Raw genomic sequence first — 25,452 nt, 5'->3', positions numbered from 1 at the left:
GGGAGCGGAGACTTCGGCGGGGGCGGGATTCACGGCGGCCAACGGCCATTCTCCCACCCGGCGGGGGGTCGGAGAATGACGCCCCTGAGGTCTAGACAACTAAAAGCAGATGAAGCACTTGAAGAATACAGGGAAAGTAGGAAAGAGCTCAAAGAGAGATTTAGGAGGGCAAAAAGGGTCACGAAATGTCCTTGGCAGACAGGATTAAGGAGAATCCCAAGGCATTTTATACGTATATTAGGGACAAGAGGGTATCTAGAGAAAGAGTTGGTCCACTCAAGGACAAAGGAGGGAAATTATGCATAGAAAAAAAGGAAGTAGGTGAGATCCTTAATGAGTACTTTGCTCGGTATTCACAAAGGAGAGGGACACTTTGATTGGTGGTGTCTCAGAGGGATATATAAACACTTTAGAACAAGTCATTATTATGAGGGAGGAAGTGTTAGGGGAGTTAAAAAGCATTAAGGCAGCCAAATCCCCAGGACCAGATGGCATTTATCCCAGATTACTGTGAGAGACAAAAGGTGAAATCGCTGGGCCTCTAACAGAAATCTTTATTTCCTCAGTGGCCACAGGTGAGGTCCCAGAGGATTGGTGGATAGCCAATGTTGTCCCGTTATTTAAGAAGGGTAGAAAGGATAACCTGGGTAATTATAGGCCAGTGAGCTTGACGTCAATGATAGTGAAATTGTTGGAAAAGATTCTCAGAGATAGGGGGCTGGATTCTCCGTTTGGGAGACTATGTGCTGACCCCGGCGTGGGAACAGTGGCATTTTACACCCAAACAAATGGCGCAAAACCTCCACTGATCCTCTGTCTGGTGGGTGGCTAGCAGGCACACAGCGTAAAGCCCCCGGCTTTACCTGCGGATACGTCCGGAGAATTGCCGAGTTCGTGGTCGCGCGAGGACCCGGCCTGCCAAATAGTGCCCTCCTTTGGCCAGGCTCACTTTCCCCGGACCACCCCCTCCCCACCAGTGCCCCTAGCCCCCACCAGTGTCCCCAGTCCCCACCAAAGCCCTCCTTGCCCATGGATCGCACCCCCCCCATGTGGTGGCGAGCACACGCGCCCCATGCTGTTGGGAACTCGAGGGGGGGGGGGGGGAGCATTGGGGAGAGTGCCTTAGGTAACGTCGTGAGGCCGTCCGTACGGCATGCATCGTACTCCGCGAGAATGCAGTTTTGAAGGGGGCGGAGCATCGCAAAAGCAGCGCCACCTCCGATTTCGGCACCAATGGAGATTCTCCGGCTGACCCACGAATGCGATTTTGGCGTCAGAGACTAGAGAATCCCACCCAGGATCTTTACACATTTGGAAGTGAATGGTCTTATTAGAGACAGGCAGCATGGTTTTGTATGAAGGAGGTCATAATTTAATTGGTTTTTTTTAAGGAGGTGACAAAAATGATTGACCAGGGAAGGGCTGTGGATGTTGTCTCATAGAATCATTGAATTTACAGTGCAGTGCCATTCGGTCCATCGTATCTGCCCCGGCCCCTGGAAATAGTACCCTACTTAAGCCCACGCCTCCACCCCCGTAACCCAGTAATGACTTTTGACACTAAAGGGCAATTTAGCATGGCCAATCCACCTAACATGCCCATCATTGGACCGTGGGAGGAAACCGGAGCACCCGATGCAGACATGGGGAGAAAGTGCAAACTCCACACAGACAGTCACCCGAGGCCGGAATTGAACCCGAGTCCCTGGAGCTGTGAGGCAGCAGTACCACCATGCCGCCCCCTACATATACTTTAGTAAAACCTTTGACAAGGTCCCTCATAGCAGGCTGTGCAAAAGATTATATCACACTGGGTCAGGGGTGAACTAGTTAGATGGATTCAGAACTGGCTTGGCCATGGAAGACAGAGGATAGCAGTAGAAGGGTATTTTTCCAAATGGAGGACTGTAACTAGTGGTGTTCCGCAGGGATCAGTACTGGGACCTCTGCTGTTTGTAATATATATATATATAAATGACTTGGAAGAAAACGTAGCTGGTCTGATGAGCAAGTTTGTGGACGATATTAAGATTGCTGGAGTTGCGGATAGTGATAAAGATTGTTAGAGAATACAGCAGGATATAGATAGGCTAGAAAATTGGGCATAGAAATGGCAGGCAGAATTTAACCCGGGCAAATGCGAGGTGATGCATTTTGATAGATCCATTTCAAGTGGGAGCTATAAATAAATGGCAGAACCATCAGGAGCATAGAGACACAGAGAGATCTGGGCGTGCAGGTCCACAGATCCTTAAAAGCGGCAGCACAGGTGGAAATGGTGGTAAAGAAAGCATATGGCATGCTTGCCTTCATCAGACGGGACACTGAGTATCAAAGTTCACAAGTTATGTTACCGTTATATCGAACATTGGTTAGGCCACATTTGGAATACAGTGTCCAATTTTGGTCAACACACTACCAGAAGGACATGAAGGCTTTGAAGAAAGTACAGAAAAGGTTTACCAGTGGGCAGTACGGTGACACAGTGGTTAGCATTGCTGCCTCACGGCGCCGAGATCCCAGGTTCGATCCCGGCTCTGGGTCACTGTCCGTGTGGAGTTTGCACATTCTCCTCGTGTTTGCGTGGGTTTCCCCCCCCAGAACCCAAAAGATGTGCAGGGTAGGTGGATTGAACACGTTAAATTGCCCCTTAATTTGAACAATGAATTGGGTACTCTAAATTTATTAAAGAAAGAAAAAATAAAAGGTTTACCAAGATGTTGCCTGGTGTGGAGAGTATTAGCTATGAGGAGAGATTGAATAAACTCGGATTGTTCTCCCTAGAAAGACGGAGGCTGAGGGCCGACCTGATAGACGTTTATAAAATTATTAGGGATATAGATAGGGTGAACAGTTGGAGGCTTTTTCCCAGGGCGGAAATTACAAGGGGGTGTATGTTCAAGGTGAAGGGGGATAAGTTCAGTGGAGATGTGCGGGGAATGTTTTTTTTACACAGAGGGTGGTGGTGGCCTGGAATGCACTGCCAAATGAGGTGGTTGAGGCAGATACTTAGCAACCTTGAAGACTTATCTAGATAGACACATGAACAGACAGGGTATAGAAGGATACAGGCTGTTGGTCGAGATAGGACACATGATGGGCACAGGCTTGGAGGGCCGAAGGACCTCTTTGTGTGCTGTTGCTAACTTTTGGTTGGCTCTTAATTCGTAATTTGCTCTGTTTGTTTAACCTTTGTTCTAGAGTCGCCAGGTATCTTTATGATACCGCCACGAGGTTCAAGTTCAAGTAATGATCAATAACTCAACACATCAATTAGTAAGATTCAAATCAAAACACATTTATTACACACAGTAAATCACTGCTCATGCATAAACTCTACTTTCTAGACTATTCCTATCACTAAAAGGCCAATACTTAGCTTTGGACTGGCCCACCAGGCCAGGGGAACAAATGGCCTTTCGTTCAGGTCCTGAGTCTGCAGGATTCAAAAGCTGGTATGGACTGGTAGCTAGGAGCGCCTATCTCGTAGCGAGCGTTGACTGGAGACTTACTTGGTTGATGCGGCAGCTTGGACAGATCACTCTCACGGGTTGATTCAGGTTGCTGAGTGACCCTGCCAAAGAAGGGCGATTTGAACTTGGGGGCTTTACTTTATAGTCCCCAGGGGCTTCCCGCCCTTCAGGGCGGACCCCGTACCTGGTTCCACGTGATTGGACTGCGTCCCGATCACTTGGATCGATTTCTCCAATACTGGAGTTCCCTGATCGCTGGGCTGTCCCTAAGTGTCCGTTGGCCTTCCTTTGTCTTGGCTCCTGCTGGTGCTGAGGAGTCTGGCTTGGCTTTATTCACCTTAACTGTTGCAATTGTGCCTTGGAATTGCCCATTACTATGTAGATGGCTGCTGGTTTCAGTGCTGTCTGGTTTCTTACAGGTTTCAATACACATGATTGCTGTACTTGCTAGTCTTTGCCTGTGTTGGCTGAATTTCCCTTCAGTCTTTGCGGTTCTCCATTTTAAAGTCGGGAAGTGGCCAACCCAGGTGGCTACAGTGCTGTACTGTTCTTTGTTCTGTATCCATCTAGCCAGCTCATCTCTGATCCTGTGTGACTTCACCTCCTTTTGTACCAGTCTGCCATGAAGGACCTTGTCAAAGGCCTTATTAAAGTTCATGTAGACAACATCCACTGCCCTACCTTCATCAATTATTTTCGTCACTTCCTCGAAAAACACAATCAGGTTCGTGAGACACGATGTCCTCTTCACAAAACCATGTTGCCTCTCGCTAATACGTCCTCTCGCTTCCAAATAGGAGTAAACCCTGTCTCAAAGAATCCTCTCCAATAATTTCCCTACCACTGACATAAGCTCACCGGCCTGTAAGTTCTTGTATTATCCTTGCTACCTTCTTAAACAAAGGAACTGCATTGGCTATTCCCCAGTCCTTTGGGACATCACCTGTAGCCAGTGAGGATACAAAGATTTCTGTCAAGGCCTCAGCAATTGCTTCTCTTGCCTCCCTCAGTATTCTGGAGTACATCCCATCAGGCCCTGGGAACTTATCTACCATAGTGTTTTTCAAGACGCCCAACACCCTCTTTTTGGATCTCAATGTGACCCAGACTATCCCATCCCCAGACTCAACATCCACCAAGTCCTTCTCTTTGATGAATGCAGATGCAAAGTATCCTCTGGCTCCACACATAGATTCCCTCCCCTGTCCTTGAGTGGGCCAACCCTTTCCCTGGCTACCCTCTTGCTTTTTATATACGTATAAAAAGCCTTGGGATTTTCCTTAATCCTGTTTGCCAATGACTTTTAGCTCTCCTGACTCCTTGCTTAAGTTCCTTCCTATTTTCCTTATATTCCTCACGGGCTTTGGCTGTTCCCAGCCTTCTAGCCCTTACAGATGCTTCCTTCTTCTTTTTGACAAGGCTCACAATATCTCTCGTTATCCAAGGTTTCCGAAACTTGCACTTATCTTTCATCATCCTCACAGATCATCCGCGAACAGAGACACCCTGTGGTCCTCCACCAACCACCACCCCCGCGCCCCCCCCCCCCCCCACACACACACACCCACCCACCCACTATCCCCTTCCAGGTAGCTCAGCACAATGTCAAAGGGCTGTATCTCCACCGCAAACAAAATAGGGGACATGGGGAATCCCTACCTCATTCCCCGTGCAACGGAAAGTACCTTGCATTCAAGGCATTCATTCGCACACAAGCCATCGGATTCTTATACAACAAATTTACCCATGCCACTAACATAGGCCCAATCCCAAACTTCTCAAGCTTTGACAAAGAGTCATCGGACTCAAAATGTTAGCTCTTTTCTCTCCCTACAGATGCTGCCAGACTTGCTGAGATTTTCCAGCATTTTCTCTTTCGTCCCAAACTTCTCCAACACTGCAAATAGGTAGCTCTACTCCACCCCTTCTCCACATCTAACTCTCTTCCTTTTGCCGGAAAAAGGACCACATTCAGCAGTCACCACACATTCAACGACAACTACCTACCCTTAACGAACCCATTTACCCAAAACAGCAATCCGAAAAAACAAGGTCTCCCAGTCCCGCAGATGCAAGAACTAGGGCTCCACCCCTCCCACTTTCCTCATAAACACAGCCAATGCTTTTGCTACCCCCCACCCCCCCCCCCCACCCCCACCCCAACGCCACCCACCCAAAACAGGTGGTCCTTGCAGTGGTTGAAAGTACTCCCAAAACAAATGGGACAACATAACTGCCATTATTATTGCTCTGGATATCACAGCCATTATATAAAATCCACATTAGTCATCTTACAACTCCAAGGTATGTAATCTGGAGGCATTGAAGAAGAAGACATTTCTGATAATTTTAAACACAACCGATCAGGCCATTGCTGGGAATTGAACTGTTTTGGTGCTGGGTTTAAATTGTGATCAATTTGCCTCAAACTTCTGATTCTCCTCTATCCGGAGGGAAAGTAAAGCAGAATCGTTAAACAGCCCACCGGCCCAATTTGTGTCTGATAACTAAAATCACTGCCTTAGCTGCATTGCTAACTAGCAACTTATAACATTCAAAGCCATGAAGAAACGGGTCCACAGCACATATATTGTTGGGGAAAATAAATAAAATTATAGCTTTTACTCTTAAACAGAGCTCCTCCAAATTACCTGTTACATGAATGATAAAATATGTGCGTTCAATTACATGGTTTAATAGCTATTGCAAGAAATAACACCTTTTTGTTTTGCGCACACCAAAATAGTCTCAATCAGGGAAAACCTTTAAAGATAGATGGGAGGTTTTTTTTAATGAAAAGGATGGGGTGAAGGGGTTATACCTTTCCTGCAGCATGGATTTCTCTGCAGATAGGAAGGAGACCTCATCCTTTAGTTGTCGGATCTGCCGCTCATAGTCATCCAGCAAATCCACCTTTTGTTTATAAAACCTCACTTGCTCTCGAATTGCTCTCAGCCTAGGAAACACAGGGCACAGCTTATTCCAAAATGCAAAGTCATAAGAAAAATGTCAGACTACAGGGCTATATTTACATACAATAGGACGAATTTCCCTAACATTCATGCGGGATTTCAAGAAATAGCAGAAGAGATCGAGATCTTAAACGCAAAACACAGCAAATGATGTAAATCTGAAAGAATATATTTTATTTGAATATATTTTAATTACACATCTATAATCCTAGGTCTCGCCCAACTCACTTTCCTCGACGTGCACGTCTTCAAATAGGAAGCTGTAAAATTGAGCACAAATGACACAGAAGTGATATCATGACTCCCACATCATCTTCCTGAAATTTTATGAAAAGGCTCCTATCTAGAAAACCCACCAAAGCAAACTGGCCGTCAGAGGCAACAGAGCTACCCCATCAGCACAGGATCTGTAAAGTGCAGCTGCTACTTTCTTACAAGACAGGCAAGATTTTTCTTTCAAGGAATATTTATAAATGCATCAAGCCCGCATTGCACACAGGCCAGTCGGCAAATAATGCCTACCCCCATAAAAAAACAATAATACCGACCCCAATATAAAACCAATAATACAGACCCCAATATAAAACCAATAATACCGACCCCAATATAAAACCAATAATACCGACCCCAATATAAAACCAATAATGCCGACCCCAATATAAAACCAATAATACCGACCCCAATATAAAACCAATAATACCGACCCCAATATAAAACCAATAATACAGACCCCAATATAAAATCAATAATGCCGACCCCAATATAAAACCAATAATGCAAATCCCAATATAAAACCAATAATGCCGACCCCAATATAAAACCAATAATGCAAATCCCAATATAAAACCAATAATACCGACCCCAATATAAAACCAATAATACAGACCCCAATATAAAATCAATAATGCCGACCCCAATATAAAACCAATAATGCAAATCCCAATATAAAACCAATAATGCCGACCCCAATATAAAACCAATAATGCCGACCCCAATATAAAACCAATAATATCAACCCCAAAATAAAACCAATAATGCCGACCCCAATATAAAAATAATAATGCCGACCCCAATATAAAACCATCAATGCCGACCCCAATATAAAACCAATAATACCGACCCCAATATAAAACCATTAATGCCGACCCCAATATAAAACCAATAATGCCGACCCCAATATAAAAATAATAATACAGACCCCAATATAAAACAAATAATGCCAATCCCAATATAAAACCAATAATACCGAACCCAATATAAAACCAATAATGCCAATCCCAATATAAAACCAATAATACCGACCCCAATATAAAACCAATAATGCCGACCCCAATATAAAACCAATAATGCCGACCCCAATATAAAAATAATAATACAGACCCCAATATAAAACAAATAATGCCAATCCCAATATAAAACCAATAATACCGACCCCAATATAAAACCAATAATGCCAATCCCAATATAAAACCAATAATGCCGACCCCAATATAAAACCAATAATACCGACCCCAATATAAAACCAATAATACCGACCCCAATATAAAACCAATAATGCCGACCCCAATATAAAACCAATAATACCGACCCCAATATAAAACCAATAATGCCGACCCCAATATAAAACCAATAATACCGACCCCAATATAAAACCAATAATGCCGACCCCAATATAAAACCAATAATGCCGACCCCAACATAAAACCAATAATATCGACCCCAATATAAAACCAATAATGCCGACCCAAATATAAAACCAATAATGCCGACCCCAATATAAAACCAATAATGCCGACCCCAACATAAAACCAATAATATCGACCCCAATATAAAACCAATAATGCCGACCACAATATAAAACCAATAATACCGACCCCAATAAAAAACCAATAATGCCGACCCCAATATAAAACCAATAATACCGACCCCAATATAAAACCAATAATGCAAATCCCTATATAAAACCATCAATGCCTACCCCAATATAAAACCAATAATGCTGACCCAAATATAAAAATAATAATACCGACCCCAATATAAAACCAATAATACTGACCCCAATATAAAACCAATAATGCCGACCCCAAGATAAAACCAATAATGCCGTCCACAATATAAAACTAATAATACCGACCCCAATATAAAACCAATAATGCCGACGCCAATATAAAACCAATAATGCCGACGCCAATATGAAACCAATAATGCTGACCCCAATGTAAAAATGATAATGCCTATCCCAATATAAAACCAATAACGACCCCAATATCAAACCAATAATACCGACCCCAATATAAAACCATCAATACCGACCCCAATATAAAACCAATACTGCCGACACCAATATAAAAATAATAACACCGACCCCAATATAAAACCAATAATACTGACCCTAATATAAAACCATCAATGCCGACCCCAATATAAAACCAATACTGCCGACACCAATATAAAAGTAATAACACCGACCCCAATATAAAACCAATAATACCGACCCCAATATAAAACCAATACTGCCGACCCCAATATAAAACCAATACCGACCCCAATATAAAACCAATACCGACCCCAATATAAAACCAATAATGCCAATCCCAATATAAAACCAGTAATGCCGACCCCAATATAAAACCAATAATACCGACCCCAATATAAAACCAATAATGCCGAGCCCAAAATAAAGCCAATAATGCCGATCCCAAAATAAAGCCAATAATGCCGAATCCAATATAAAATTAACAATGCCGACCCCAATATTAAACCAATAATGCTGACCCCATAAAACCAATAATACCGACCCCAATATAAAAATAATAATGCCGACCCCAATATAAAACCAATAATACCGACCCCAATATAAAACCAATAATGCCGACCGCAATATAAAACCAATAATACCGACCCCAATATAAAACCAATAATGCCGACCCCAATATAAAACCAATAATACCGACCCCAATATAAAACCAATAATGCCGACCCCAATAGAAAACCAATAATGCCGACCCCAATATAAAACCAATAATGCCGACCCCAATATAAAACCAATAATACCGACCCCAATATAAAACCAATAATACCGACCCCAATATAAAACCAATAATACCGACCCCAATATAAAACCAATAATACCGACCCCAATATAAAACCAATAATACCGACCCCAATATAAAACTAATAATGCCAATCCCAATATAAAACTAATAATACCGACCCCAATATAAAACCAATAATACCGACCCCAATATAAAACCAATAATGCCGACCCCAATATAAAACCAATAATACCGACCCCAATATAAAACCAATAATGCCGACCCCAATATAAAACCAATAATGCCGACCCCAATAGAAAACCAATAATGCCGAGCCCAATATAAAATTAATAATTCCGACACCAATATAAAAATAATAATACCGACCCCAATACAAAACCAATAATGCCGACCCCAATATAAAACTAATAATACCGACCCCAATATAAAACCAATAATACCGACCCCAATATAAAACCATCAATGCCGACCCCAATATAAAACCATCAATGCCGACCCCAATATAAAACCAATAATGCCAATCCCAATATAAAACTAATAATACCGACCCCAATATAAAACCAATAATACCGACCCCAATATAAAAACAATAATGCTGACCCCAATATAAAACTAATAATGCCGACCCCAATATAAAAATTATAATGCTGACCCCAATATAAAACCAATAATACCAACCCCAATATAAAACCAATAATGCCGACCCCAATAGAAAACCAATAATGCCGAGCCCAATATAAAATTAATAATTCCGACACCAATATAAAAATAATAATACCGACCCCAATACAAAACCAATAATGCCAATCCCAATATAAAACTAATAATACCGACCCAATATAAAACCAATAATACCGACCCCAATATAAAACCATCAATGCCGACCCCAATATAAAACCATCAATGCCGACCCCAATGTAAAACCAATAATGCCGACCCCAATATAAAACTAATGAAACAGACCCCAATATAAAACCAATAATACCGACCCCAATATAAAACCAATAATGCCGACCCCAATATAAAAACAATAATGCCGACCCCAATATAAAAACAATAATGCCGACCCCAATATAAAACCAATAATGCCGACCCCAATATAAAACCAATAATGCCGACCCCAATATAAAAATTATAATGCTGACCCCAATATAAAACCAATAATACCGACCCCAATATAAAACCAATAATGCCGACCCCAATATAAAACTAATAATGCCGACCCCAATATAAAACCAATAATGCCGACCCCAATATAAAACTAATAATGCCGACCCCAATATAAAACCAATAATGCCGACCCCATCATCTCATAATCAGGAGAAAAACTCAGATTTATATGACAAAACATTTCCCAAAACATAAACCAACAAAGATAGATTGTTTGCTTATAAATCTCATTAATGGTTTATTTAATCTTGAACAGGTCGGAGCTCTTTACGAAAAGTGTGGCCTGGACTTCCAAAGGGACTTCTGGCCACTCTCCAAATGTTCGGGTTCCTCCCATGACGATCCCCGTCACTGGTGGGAGCAGGAGATCCCGGCCTACATTGCTAAATGTGAAAACGTTTTCTGAAATACTTTTTAGCAAATTCCTCCTGTTATCCTCACATGTGCTAAAGGAGGGTCCACTCTCCCACCACAATCACTATTTGCTGGTCAGTTAGCTCAATTGACTGGACTGCTAGTACATGTTGCAGATGAGGTTATCCATGATGGCCCCACCTTCTCAACCTTGCCCCTCAGCTGAGATGTGGTGATCCTCAGGTTAAATCACCACCAGTCAACTCTCTCTCAAAAGGGGAAAGTAGCCTATGGTCCTCTGAGACTATGGCGACTTTCACTTTCTGATACAGCTTCCTCCTTCTCAGATGAAACCTTAACCCATGTGGCCCAGTTTAATGCATTAATACATTAAAAATGCATGTATCCTCAATGGAGTAAATATAACCTTCAAATTGGAATTATTCAAAATATGACAGTGACAGTTAAATTAATACAAACATATGGGGCAAAGTTCTCCCCCAACGGCGCGATGTCCGCCGACTGGCGTCAAAAACGGCGCCAATCAGACGGGCATCGCGCCTGCCCAAAGGTGCGGAATGCTCTGCATCTTTGGGGGCCGAGCCTCAACATTGAGGGGCTAGGCCGGCGCCGGAGGGATTTCCGCCCCGCCAGCTGGCGGAAATGGCGTTTGTTGCCCCGCCAGCTGGAGCGGAAATGCGGCGCATGCGCGGGAGAGTCAGCGGCCGCCGAGTTTCCCGCGCATGCGCAGTGGGGAGAGTCTCTTCCGCCTCCGCCATGGTGGAGGCTGTGGTGGAGGCGGAAGGGTAAGAGTGCCCCCACGGCACAGGCCCGGCCGTGGATCGGTGGGCCCCGATCGCGGGCCAGGCCACCGTGGGGGCACCCCCCGGGGTCAGATCGCCCCACGCCCCCCCCCAGGACCCCGGAGCCCACCCACGCCGCCTGGTCCCGCCGGTAAATACCAGCTTTGATTTACGCCGGCGGGACAGGCAATTTCTGGGCGGGACTTCGGCCCAACCGGGCCGGAGAATTGAGCGGGGGGTCCCGCCAACCGGCGCGGCCCGATTCCCGCCCCCGCCCAATCTCCGGTACCGGAGACTTCGGCGGGGTCAGGGGGCGGGATTCACGGCGGCCAACGGCCATTCTCCGACCCGGCGGGGGGTCGGAGAATGACGCCCATGAATTGTAACTGATAGTTAAAAACTCCTCCATTCAACCTGTTGCACACAATCCCAGTATCTTGTGTATCAATATATATATGCTCATCATCCATAAAATGTAAAGTTTTCAATTATTTCTTCCAATAATCAGTTTTGATCCTTATTTACAATTTCTATATTTGAAATAATTTAATATAACAAATATTCATGTAGAATAATCGATACTTAGTGAACAGGAAAGTTGTGTTGCCAATAGGCAACAATTTCCAGTGCTCCAGTGTTATTTATGCAGATAGAACTTTAATGGATTAGCTGGCATAGCATTACTTCTCTTTCTCTGGGCGTGATCGGCCGGCCGCATCCCACCGGAACCGGGGAGCGACTCAGCTGGTAAATCCCAGGAGAGGACTCCCCTCGAGCTGGATTTAACAGCCACCCAGCATCTTTCAGGAGATGCTGAAATAGGAGACCCCAGCTGGGTGTCGTTCAGTACTTGTCACCACAAACAGGGACCAGGCCGAATGGCACTTGGGGGGGGGGAGGTGGGGGGGGTCTCCCAGATGATCAAAGGCCCTGGGTGGTCGACCTCCGGGCAGGGTGGCGCCCTGGCATTGTTGGTGCCACCCGGGTAACTTGGCGGTGCCACTCTGACAATTCTAAGGAGTCGAGGGTAAAGACAAAGTAGAGGTAAAGGGCACAAAGATTGTGCTTCTTGCCTTGACGTCACTAGACTCTCCAAACATTACTGATCCAATAGCAGATCCAGAGATAAATCAGGAGGGCAAAAAGGAGACATGAGATTGTCTTGGCAGATAAGGCAAAGAAAAATCCAAAGAGCTTTTACAGATACATAAAAGGTAAAAGGGTGACTAGGGAGAGGGCAAGGCCTCTTAAGGATAAACAAGGTAATCTATGTGCGGATCGGGATGGGAGAGGTCCTAAATGAATATTTCTGGTCAGGATTTACTGTTGAGAAAGGCACGGATGTTAGGGAAATTGGGGAAATAGAAAATGATGTCTTGAGGAGTGTACATTTACAGAGAAGGAGGTCCGGAGGTATTAAAGCGCATCAAGATAGATAAATCCCCAGGACCTGAGGAAATATATCCCAGGAAGTTGTGGGAGGCTAGGGAGGAAATTGCCGTCCCCTAGCTGAGATATTTGAATCATTGACAGGCACAGGAGAGGTGCCTGAAGATTGGAGGGTAGCAAATGTTGTGCCCTTGTTTAAGAATGACTGTAGGGATAAGCCTGAGAACTACAGACTGGTTATAGCCTTACTTCTGTAGTGGGTAAATTGTTAGAAGGTATTCTGAGGGACAGGATCTACAGGCATTTAGACAGGCAAGGGCTAATTAGGGAAAGTCAGCATGGCTTTGTAAGGGGAAAGTCACGTCTCACCAATTTGATTGAGTTTTTTGAAGGGGTAACCAAGGAGGTAGATGAGGGCAGTGCAGTTGACGTAGTCTATTTGGACTTTAGCAAGGCCTTTGACAAGGTACCGCATGGTAGGTTGTTGCAGAAGGTTAAATCTCACGGAATCCAGGACGAGGCAGCCAATTGGATTCCAAATTGGCTTGACGACCGAAGTCAAAGGGTGGTCGTGGAGGGTGGATTTTCAAACTGGAGGCCTGTGACCAGCAGTGTGCCTCAGGGCTCGGTGCTGGGTCAACTGTTATTTGATTCCCCCCTCCCCCCCCCCCCCCCAACACCCCCCCCCCCAACACCCCCCCCCCCCAAGCCGGAGAATCACCGGGGGGCGGCGTGAATCCAGCCCCCGCCAGCTGCCGAATACTCCGGCCCCCAAAAAATCACACTGACGCGAATCGCGCCTTCCGCCTCGGAGAATGGCGAGGACCGGCGCGACGCTATGGGCCCCGGGGCTGCCCGAATTCTCCCGGCCGGATGGGTCGAAGTCCCGCCGACCTGACCACGGTGAGGTGATGCATTTTGGTAGATCAAATCAGGGCAGGACCTAGTCAGTTAATGGTAGGGAGCTGGGGAGAGTTACAGAACAAAGAGATCTAGGGGTACAGGTTCACAGCTCCTTGAAGATGGAGTCGCAGGTGGACAGGGTGGTGAAGAAGGCAGTTGGAGGGTTGCTGGATCCCAGGACCAGCTGGGTCCCAGCCTGATGCTGAGCCCGTGGTTTACCCGGAGCTGATGGAGACAATAGGGAGCGGCTGGGACATTCAGAGGAAGATGTCAGCAACACTCCAGCAGATCCATAGCCCCTTGGAGGAGTCCCAGAGGAGTCCCAGAGGCTACGGGTGCAGGAGATGTCGACGGCAATGTGTGGCAGCGAGGCCAACACTGCTAGGGTGGCGCCCGCAGTGGAAAGCCTGGAGCACAACGTCGGCAGCATGAGTGAAGGTGTCCAAGGCGCGCGCGCTGCGTGACGGCCATGGCTGAGGGCCTCAGAACATAGCACATACAGTGCAGAAGGAGGGCATTCGGCCCATCGAGTCTGCACCGACCCACTTAAGCCCTCACTTCCAACCTATCCCTGCAACCCAATAACCCTTTATAACCTTTTGGACACTAAGGGTAATTTAGCATGGCCAGTCCACCTACCCTGCACATCTTTGGACTGTGGGAGGAAACTGGAGCACCCGGAGGAAACCCACGCAGACACGGAGAGAACGCGCAGACTCCGCACAGGCAGTCACCCAGCAGGGAATCGAACCTGGGACCCTGGCCCAGTGCTATCCACTTGTGCTACCATGCTGCCCATTGAATGTCTGATTTGTGTGGGGTGTTACCCAATACCAGGCTGATCTCGATGAGGTGCTGCGGGACATGTCCCGCTCTCAGTTGGGCATGGCCGAGGCGGTGAGGAACTTGTCCCAGTCGCTGGTGGGCATTGCGGAGGCGCTTAAATCACTGAGGGGCATCACCGATGGCATTGACACTATGGTGCAGACTTCGGGGAGCCACCAGGTCTGGAGCCAGATGATGCACGGACAGCCGGAGCTCAAACGAGCTGCCCCTCCATCCCGAAGTGAATCCCCGGGTCCTATGGGCATCTAGCGGGAGGAGATGCGCTGCATGCCAGCCCAAACCCATGCCATGGAGTGACGACGGTGGCCACCAGCTCCCCCGGGTTCCATCCCTCTGAGGCCGCGTCTCGGGGTCAGCACCCGGGACAGGGTGGCACCGCTCTGCATGTGCTGCCGACAAGTGCGCTGGAGCCCTCTGCCCCAGAGGAAGCCCCGCCAGGGGTATGGAAGGCCACGGGACATGGTAAGCAAGTGGTTGCCTCCACCTCAAATGTGCATCCTGGGGACACACCTAGTGGTGGAGGTAGAAAGGCAAAGCACTTTGAGGATCACCGTGTGCATCGGGCGAGGGGTGGGTGGTGGGTGGGGCATCAACATCGGGAGAGTGGAGAATTGTTGGACACCTGTGACACAGTAAAATCCCTTGAGCACAACCAGTACGACGCCTCTGTCACTAACCAGTATGACGCCTCTGTATATCTATTAATCTATTAATCCACTATGCGAGCCATCCTACGAAGCCTTGGCCCATCTCTCCAGGCATGGCCGCTCCCAAGGGCACACCGCGTGCAGGTGATGGGTGTGAGCGAGCACTCAGCAGACAGGCAGGGGTCAGACTAGGGCACAGATTGAAGAACTCCAGCGCTCAGCTCTCTACGGGTTATCATCACCATTCTGCCCACGACACTGACCTGCTGACGGGGCCGACACAGTCGCAGCACCCTGGAGTGATGTGACACATCTTGGGAGTGTGGGAGAGGGGGGTGGATAAGGTATTGATGACGGACCAGGCCACGTCCTAAGTGAAGTGGGTGAGTATGAGGGCCTCTCTGGCCCCCTGGGCTTGCCAGACGCTCGCCGCTGCCGCCTGTCATGCAGCTTCAGTCTATCAGTCCTAGCACTGGGGCATTCCGCCGATGGTGGAGAATCCTGTTGCCCGGGCATCTTGTTGGGTTTGTGTGGTAAACCACTGGTGCACCTATATTAGGTGATGTATGGTAGGACCTGGACTACAGGTACGACGGTAGTCCCTGCCTGCTGGCTCCGCCCAGTTGGCAGAGTATAAATATATGTGTGTCCTCCGTGCAGCAGCTATTTCGCCAGCTGCTGTGGGAAGCCACACATCTGGGGCGGGATTCTCCACAATCGGCGCGATGTCCGCCGACCGGCGCCAAAGACGGCGCAAATCAGTCCGGCATCGCGCCGCCCCAAAGGTGCGGAAGTCTCCGCATCTTGAGGGGTCGAGCCCTAACCTTTACGGGCTAGGCCCACGCCGGACTGATTTCCGCCCCGCCAGCTGGCGGGAAAGGCCTTTGGTGCCCCGCCAGCTGGCGCGAAACTGACTTTGTCGGGCGGCGCATGCGTGGGAGCGTCAGCTCACGGCATCCCCGCGCATGCGCAGTGGAGGCGGTCTCTTCCGCCTCCGCCATGGTGGAGACCATGGCGAAGGCGGAAGGAAAAGAATGCCCCCACGGCACAGGCCCGCCCGCGGATCGGTGGGCCCCGATCGTGGGCCAGGCCACCGTGGGGGCACCCCCCGGGGCCAGATCACCCCGCGCCCCCACCCCAGGACCCCGGAGCCCGCCCGCGCCGCCTTGTTCAGCCGATAAGAGAGGTGGTTTGATTCTCGCCGGCGGGACAGGCATTCCAGCAGTGGGACTTCGGCCCATCCGGGCCAGAGAATCGCCGGTGGGGGCCCGCCAACCGGCGCGGCGCGATTCCCGCCCCCGCCGAATATCCGGTGCCGGAGAATTCAGCAACCGGCAGGGGCGGGATTCACGCCAGCCCCCGGCGATTCTACGACCCGGCGGGGGGTCGGAGAATCTCGCCCCTTAGAGCAATAAAGCCTCAATTGTATTCAATTCTCGTCTTTGTCCAATTGATTGTGCATCAATTTATTGCTCTAAGATTTTCAGAAAATGGACCTCCGTATCAAGCCAGATCGCCTGCAGCTGGATCTGCAATCAAGCGACGCCAAAAAGGACTTTCAGCACTGGCTAGCTTGCTTAGAGGCGTACATCAACTCGGCACCAAACTCTGTTCCGAAGGCTCAGAAAATACAGATACTGTACTCGAGATTGAGCTCCAATGTCTTTCCCCGATCCAGGACGCGCCAAACTACGCCAAAGCCATGACGCTACTCAAAGAAAATTACGCCCAGAAGACGAACATGCTCTTCGCCAGGCACGTACTCGCCACTCGCTCTCAACTCCCTGGTGAGTCCATAGAAGATTTCTGGCGGGCCCTAATCCCACTCGTCCGGGACTGTGACCGTCAGGCGGTTACGGCCACCGAACATTCAACCCTCCCTATGCGGGACGTTTTTGTTACGGGGATTGGGTCGGACCTCATACGCCAGCGACTTTTAGAGGGGGCCATGCTCGATCTCACAGAGACAAAGAAGCTAGCGCTCTCTATGACGGTCGCCTCGCGCAATATCCAGGCCTACACACCCAGCCTCGCGGCCCACCCCTCCTACGCATCGTGGACCCCACAGACGGCCGCCCCAGCGGGGGCCTTACCCAGTCAATACGCCTGCGCCACGCGTCAGCCAGGGAACCTCGGGGGACCCCGATGTTACTTTTACGGCCAGCAGAAACACCCCCGCCAACGCAGCCCGGCCCGCACTGCCCTTTGTAAGGCTTGCGGTAAGAAGGGGCATTTCACTGCGGTGTGCCAGGCCCGCGCGGTCACCGCTATCGCCCCCACCCCCCACGTTTACAGACAATGGCCACTGCTATCTTCACCTCCCCGGACCACGCCAGTGGGCGCCGCCATCTTCTCCCTCTCAGACCAAGCGCGGCCAGTGGGCGCCGCCATCTTTCCGTCCGCGCAACACGTGTGGCCCACGGGCGCCGCCATCTTTTTAAACCCCCGCCACGTGCGACCCATTTTGTCCTCCCCAAGATCTTCAGGTGCCGCCATCTTGTCTCCCCCAAGGCACATGGGCACCGCCAGCGTTCCAGGACCCCTGCTCCCCGGGCACCCCACCATCCGACACCAGGGACGACCAACCACGACTCGCCTCAGTAACCATCGACCAGTCTCGTCCACACGATGTGGCTACCGCATCGACCAGCGTTAAAATCGATGGACACCGTGACCTCTTGCCTGCTGGACTCCGGGAGCACCGAAAGCTTCATCCACCCAGATACAGTAAGGCGCTGCTCCCTCGCGGTAGACCCTGCCAATCAGAGAATCTCCCTGGCCTCCGGATCCCATTCCGTGGCGTTCCGGGGGTACTGTGCGGTCACACTCACGGTCCAGGGCGTAGAATTCAGCGGCTTCCGCCTCTCCATCCTCCCGAATCTCTGCGCTGCCCTACTACTCGGCCTGGACTTCCAGTGTAATCTCCAGAGCCTAACCCTGAAATTCGGCGGGCCCCTACCACCCCTTACTGTGTGCAGCCTCACAACCCTAAAGGTCGATCCACCTTCCCTCTTCGCAAATCTAAATGCAGTCCACCCATTTTCCCCTGATGGCCGAGGCTCAACAGGCCTTCGCCCGTATGAGAGCCGATATCGCCAAGGCCGGGATGCACGCAGTAGACGAGACGCTGCCCTTTCAAGTGGAGAGCGACACATCAGACATTGCCCTAGCCGCCACCCTCAACCAGGCAGGCAGACACGTGGCATTCTTTTCCCGCACCCTTCATGCCTCAGAAATTCGGCACTCATCCGTCATAAAAGAGGCCCAAGCTATCGTTGAAGCTGTGCGGCATTGGAGGCATTACCTGGCCGGCAGGTGATTCACTCTCCTCACTGACCAACGGTCGGTAGCTTTCATGTTCAATAACACACAGCGGGGCAAGATCAAGAATGATAAGATCTTGAGGTGGAGGATCGAGCTCTCCACCTACAATTATGAGATTTTGTATCGCCCGGCAAACTCAACAAGCCCCCAGACGCCCTATCCCGAGGTACACGTGCCAGCGCACAAGTAGACCGACTCTGGGCCCTACACGACAGCCTTTGTCACCCGGGAGTCACATGGTTGTACCATTTTATAAAGGCCCGCAATCTGCCCTACTCCGTTGAGGAAGTACGGACAATCACCAGGGACTGCCAGGTCTGTGCGGAGTGCAAGCCACACTTCTACCAGCTGGATCGTGCGCGCCTGGTGAAGGCCTCACGCTCCTTTGAGCGCCTCAGCATGGATTTCAAAGGGCCCCTCCCCTCCACCAACCGTAAACGTATTTTCTCAGTGTGGTCGATGAGTACTCCAGATTCCCCTGCGCCATCCCATGCCCCGACATGACGTCTGCCACCGTCATCAAAGCCCTCAACACAATCTTCGCTCTGTTCGGTTTCCCCACCTACATCCACAGCGACAGGGGATCCTCATTCATGAGTGATGAGCTGCGTCGGTTCCTGCTCAGCAGGGGTATCGCCTCCAGCAGGACGACCAGCTATAACCCCCGGGGAAACGGACAGGTACAGAGGGAGAACGGGATGGTATGGAGGGCCGTGCAACTGGCCCTACGGTCCAGGAACCTCCCGGCCTCCCACTGGCAGGAGGTCCTCCCTGACGCACTACACTTCATTCGGTCACTACTGTGCACCGCCACTAACAACATACCCCCTGAACGACCCCAGGAAGTCCACATCCGGGGTGTCGCTCCCGACTTGGCTCGCAGCTCCAGGACCCATCCTTCTCCGTGGGCATGTGCGAATCCACAAGGCGGACCCGTTGGTGGAGAGGGTGCAGGTGCTCCATGCGAACCCCCAGTATGCCTACGTGGTGTACCCTGATGGCCGCCAGGATACTGTCTCCCTCAGGGACCTGGCACCAGCAGGTTCCACACACACACACCCCTCCGTCCCGGCGCCACCCTCCCCTCCCCCGGCACTCCCAGCAGCAACCCCCCCAGGGCCATCCGTCCTCCCCCTGCCCATGCCCGAGGATGAAGAGGATTTTGGCACGCTCCCGGAGTCACCGAAGACCAGACCAGCATCAGCATCACCGCCATCACTGCGTCGCTCCCAGCGGCACATCAAGGCCCCGGACCGGTTGAATCTCTAACTGGTCCACTGGACTTCAAAAGACATTTTTTTTCTCACAAAAATTGTACATGTAAAATTCAGCTGTTGTATATAATTCTCCACCACCCCCGCCGGACTCAATTTTAACAGGGGGTGAATGTGGTAAACCACTGTTGCACCTATATTAGGTGATGTATGGTAGGACCTGTACTACAGGTACAACGGTAGTCCCTGCCTGCTGGCTCCGCCCAGTAGGCGGGGTATAAATATGTGTGTCCTCCATGCAGCAGCCATTTTGCCAGCTGCTGTGGGAGGCCACACATCTTAGAGCAATAAAGACTCAGTTGTATTCAACTCTCGTCTTTATCCAATTGATTGTGCATCAGTTTGGTCCATGTCAAAGTTGATATAGTTTTCCGCCTGGTAAAACAGGGCATTTGTGACGTGTTGAAAGCACCAGTGCGCTGTGGCCTGCGAGATTCCACACAGGTCCCCGCTCAAGCCCTGGAATGATCACGAGGCGTATAACCTCACAGCTGCGGTGATCTTGACGGCCACCGGGAGCGGCATGGCACAGGTGCCGCACCGTCTCCTTGTTGAGGCAGAGCCTGTGGCCCGCACTGTCCATCATCTGTTCAAACAACCAGTGATGCCTGTACACCCTGGGCCGTCACTGAACTCCCCCTCTGGGTTCCACCTGGCCTCAGGGTGTGGGGCAGGGCCCTGCATAGGGACCTCCACACCGAGCATCTGCAGACACTGCGGCCATCTCCGGCGTCTGACCACCCGGCCTAGCAGCAGCACCACTAGGGCAAGTTCTGCAGGATCCAAAATACCGTCCATCCCCTTCAATATCTGTAAGGAATTGGGAGAGGGTGTTAGACTGACAAACAGCGGTTGCTCCCAGCCCGGGACCCTCCATCCCCCCATTGATGCCCCACCCCCCCCCCATGCAGAAGGCCCTTCCCAGGCACTCCCAGCCACTGCGGGCTCCCCGCACAAGACCCCAGGACCAGACCCCAGAAACATGCTCACAATGTCACCTGGACCTGACGCTGGTCCCCTCCAGGTTGCATTCGCCCTCCCTCTGGTCGCAGACGTCCCAGGAGCTGTGTCCCATCACCTGGGTGTTCAGATGTTGACTGCTGTGTGTGGTGTTGCCTCCCGCAGTGTTCAGGCATTGCGATCTGACTGGGATGCTAGGTAATGATTCCCACATGCTACATGGCCCACCCACCCACGGGAATCCACTTGGGTTGCGTGAAGTGTTTACTTAACCACGATTGCCAATTCCTTAGTAAGGCCTTGGCAGTCGGTGGGGGTTATAGGTGGTCGGTAGGGCAGACGGGCAGGGACAAGGGTTGTCCCCAGAAAGGGTACATGCGATCAAGGGGTTGGCATGGTGGTGCCACTCAAAGTTACCCCCTCAACACCTCCCCCACCCCCCCACCCCCATGGCGGCCCACACCTGCGGAGGGTCCCTCCCCTCCAGCCGAGCACTGGAGTGGCAAGTCCAGCGACCCCAGGCTCTTTGCCTCTGAGCAAAGATAGCTACTCAACTCCTCAGTTCCCCGCAGAAGCTCTTCCGCCAGGTTCACATTTTCCAAAAGGAGTCCTAATCGGCGCCAGCGTGACCACTTGCTGGGGAGGCCGCTGAATGGCAGGAGGCCGCTGAATGTGGGGTCCCTCCCGTTAATTGTATGAAAGTGGGGCTTAAGTGGTGATAATTGGTTTTTCGCCACGCTACAATGAGATCACAATTTCGCCTAGGGGAGCAGGCTGGTTGCATCGCAAACTGTTTGGCGCCTGGCGCGGTTCTTGTTTTGGCCTCTCCCGTTATTCTCTGGCCTCATTTCATTCGAGCGGGAGTGCAACGAGGCCGGAGAATTACAGCCACAGCCTCTGCTGCTCTCTGGGCAACAGAACTCTAAAGACAAATGACCCCTCTGGGAGAAGTAATTTCTCCTCTTCTCGGTCTTAAATAAGAGACCCCTTGGGCTAGATTCTCCATTCGGGCGGAGAATCGCGGGTCAGCCGAAAATCGACACTCATTAATGGCCAGACCCGACAATTTCCACCCCCCCTGCGATGCTCTGGCTCCATCAGGAGGAATTATCGATGGTGAGGTTCACTTGTGGTATTTAAAATCAGGAAACAGGCGCCGTGGCGGCTTAGGGAGAAATAAGGGGTACGGAAAGTGTCCAACTTCACTATAGTGTGCCGACAGTTGTGCCGCTGGCTATGGGGCTTCTGCCAGGGCCGGGGGGAGTAGCGGGGACGCGGCCAGGCGGTGGGCCGTGGGCCGGGGTGGACAGGCACGGAACACCATTGCCGCAGCCTGCAAGGCAGCCATCCAGCTGCGCACGCCGCTAACAGCTCACTGAGATCTTAGTGCCACGGGTTGTATAGGATAGGAGCCTCCCCAGGGCAACTCAGAGGTATCCTCTGGCCCCAGCAGACCTATCAATGGGATGGGTGTGCTTCAGCCCAACCAGTGCCATCTTCGTGGCTGGGATGAGGGTGTGTGGGGAGTGCTTATATACAGCTTCTGCTTGTCAGGCTCTCCAGTGCTTATCCTGACCCCATCGTATCACACGCCGGCATGTAATGGAATTGCACTAGTTGCATGTGGTGCCGGTGCTAGCCCATTAGGATGTCCTGAATTTCTCAGGGACTGGCACCACTATTGTGCACATAGAACACTGGCAATTCAGTCCTGGCATTAGTCTCTCAAACGGAGAATCCAGACCCTTATTTTTGTCTTTAATGCCAGCAACAGGGCATAGCTTCCGTCCTTAATCTGGAGTGAGTGCAATTTCCAGTCAGTAGACATGGCAGGCATTTACTCTGGCCATTTAAGATGATTTGAATCCAGTCAAAGATTTTCAAAACTCAGGACCCTTGTGTTACTGTAGAAATTGCTACTATTTCCATCATGTAAATATTGGTCGGAATTCTGTTTGGGAGACTATGGCCGGGATTCTCCGACCAATCCCCGGGGGGGCGCAAGAATCGCGCCACTCCGCCCCGAAGCCGGCTGGCTGATTCTCCAGTGCCTAATTCTTTCAGGCGCCTGCGGGATCGCCACCGCGCCAGCAGGGGGCCATTGAAAGCGACCCCCCCAGCGATTCTGCGGGCCTCGATAGGCCGAGTGCCCGCTGAGTTCGGCCGAGTCCCGCCAGCGTGGGTTAAGTATGATCCCACCCGGCGGGGCCTCGGAGTTCTGTCTGCGGGGGTGGTCCTGGTTGGGGGGGAGGGGGATTCAACCCCGGGAGGGCCTCCACGGTGGCCTGGCCTGCGATCGGGACCTACCGATCGGTGGGAGGGCTGGTTCCGTGGGGGCCTATGTTCCTCTGCGCCGGGGCCCTGTAGGGCTCCGCCATATTGCCCGGGGGCCGGCATGGACATGGGAACCCACACGCAAACTCGTGCCGTCCGTGGCGCGCATGCACGAACTCGCGCCGGCTGTGGCGCACCGGCTTTCGGGCGCCAGAGCTGCGGAGACCATTCCAGCACCGTACTAGCCCCCTGGGAAGGGGTGGATAGCTGCCAGGTGTGGCCCGTTGATGCCAGAGTGGCTTGCGCCACTTTTCACGCTGGCGTCAGAACTTGGCCGCTGTACTGGAGAATCCCGGCCTATGTTTGCCCACCGGAGGTGAATTGGTCATTATGCGAATGGTCATGAATCTCCGGAAGCGATTCACAGCATTTGCCATGCAAATCTTTGCATGGCGGGGTTTGCGAGATATTCCCATGAATCCCGCTATTGGGCTGCCATTTTGAGCAGGTCCGATAACGAAGTCCGGCAGCTGGGCCCCCTGCGACGCAATTCCGCCAACTCCCCCTCCACCATGATTTTCTGGGTCACCTGATAGTTTGTGTATTGCTGCATTGCCTTCTCTCAATCAAGAATTTCTTTCTGCCATGACTGGCAGGATCATTGACTGTGTTGACCCCATTGCCCACACTACTGCCACTGTTCTTTCCCTTCCTTCCCAGAGCCACGATAGGATTCCCCTTTGTCCTCACCTCTCAGCCTCCAAGAATCAGTAGATCATCTTCAATCATTTCTGCCACCTCTAACATGAAGCCTCCAAACTTATCTTCTCCTCACAAGAACATAAGCCTTCAACAATCTGAAAGGATTATTCCCTCTGCAATACCCTAGCCCACTACTCAGTCACCCCGAATACCCCTCCACAGCACCTTTCCATGCAAGTGCAGGAAATGCAATACCTGCCCTTTCACCTCTTCCCTTCACACCATCCAGTGCCACACACTCCTTCCAGGTGAAACAGTGACTTATTTGTATTTCCTTCAAATTCACTGCCCACATTATGATCTCCTCTCTTCTACATGAGGGAAACCAAACGCAGATTTGGGGAGCACATTGCAGAACATCCCGTTTCAGTCTATAAATGTGACTGAGGTTCTGGTCACCTGTCATTTTAGTTCTCTTCCCTACTCCCACTCGGATCCCTGTCCTCAACCTCATTCACTGTTCTAATGAAGCTCAACAGGAGCTGGACAAACAGCTGCTGATCTTTCGATCAGGCACTTCGCAATCTTCCAAATTCAGGCAAAAATTTCAGAGTATACACAAAGCTCCAATTTTTTGGGAGGGGGACAGCAGTTATTGTTAATCATTCAGCTATTTTCATCTACACTTCCTTCAGATCCATCTTGTATTTCTTTACTTGTCTCATGACCAGGCCCCCTTTGTCTTAGACTATCATCCCTTTTGGAATGTAATGTCTCCTGCCTTCCACTCTGTCACAGGCCTACCCTTTTCTTCATTCCTACCCTCCCCCTGCCTCTGTACTTGTTTAAAACCTGTTACGCATCTCTAACACTTTCCCAGTTTTGATATGAAAGGTTATCAACTTGAAATGTTCACTTTGTTTTTCCAGCATTTTCTGTTATTATTTCAGATTTCCAGAATCCACAGTATTTTGCTGTTGTTAAATCAATGGCATGTACAAGTCTCCAAAGAATTGTGGGAAGAATTCTAGCCCCAGTGACATGCTAATTTCCTGGGTCCCTGGTGTTGGATCATGAAGTCTGCTATGGAGGGTTTCGATTCCAATCTTCCATTATCAGATATGTCATCCTGAAGCAAACTCAAAATACACAGCGAACCCACATACTTCCACCAACAGTAGGACAAGTTAAGAGCTGGGTGTGGTGGTATGCATTCGGGGTATTACGGTACCCTGTGATGCCGAGAGGCTATTGGTGGATAGACGCCGGGTCCCGATTGGATCAGCCGCCTACTGGCTCCACCCA

General features: G+C 50.2%; 1 protein-coding gene across 1 annotated transcript in view; it reads right to left on the bottom strand.

The window, feature by feature from the left end:
• Positions 1 to 25,452, bottom strand: part of spata18 (spermatogenesis associated 18) — a 210,914-nt gene that overhangs the window by 150,565 nt on the left and 34,897 nt on the right. Inside the window, exon 6 of the mRNA XM_072496752.1 lies at positions 6,295 to 6,429. Within this exon, the coding sequence (XP_072352853.1) occupies positions 6,295 to 6,429 (135 nt within the window). The remainder of the gene's footprint in view (positions 1 to 6,294; positions 6,430 to 25,452) is intronic.

This window comes from Scyliorhinus torazame, chromosome 3 (genome assembly GCF_047496885.1).
Source record: "Scyliorhinus torazame isolate Kashiwa2021f chromosome 3, sScyTor2.1, whole genome shotgun sequence".
NCBI classification, from domain to species: domain Eukaryota; kingdom Metazoa; phylum Chordata; class Chondrichthyes; order Carcharhiniformes; family Scyliorhinidae; genus Scyliorhinus; species Scyliorhinus torazame.
This window is presented reverse-complemented; position numbering and strand designations above follow the sequence as displayed.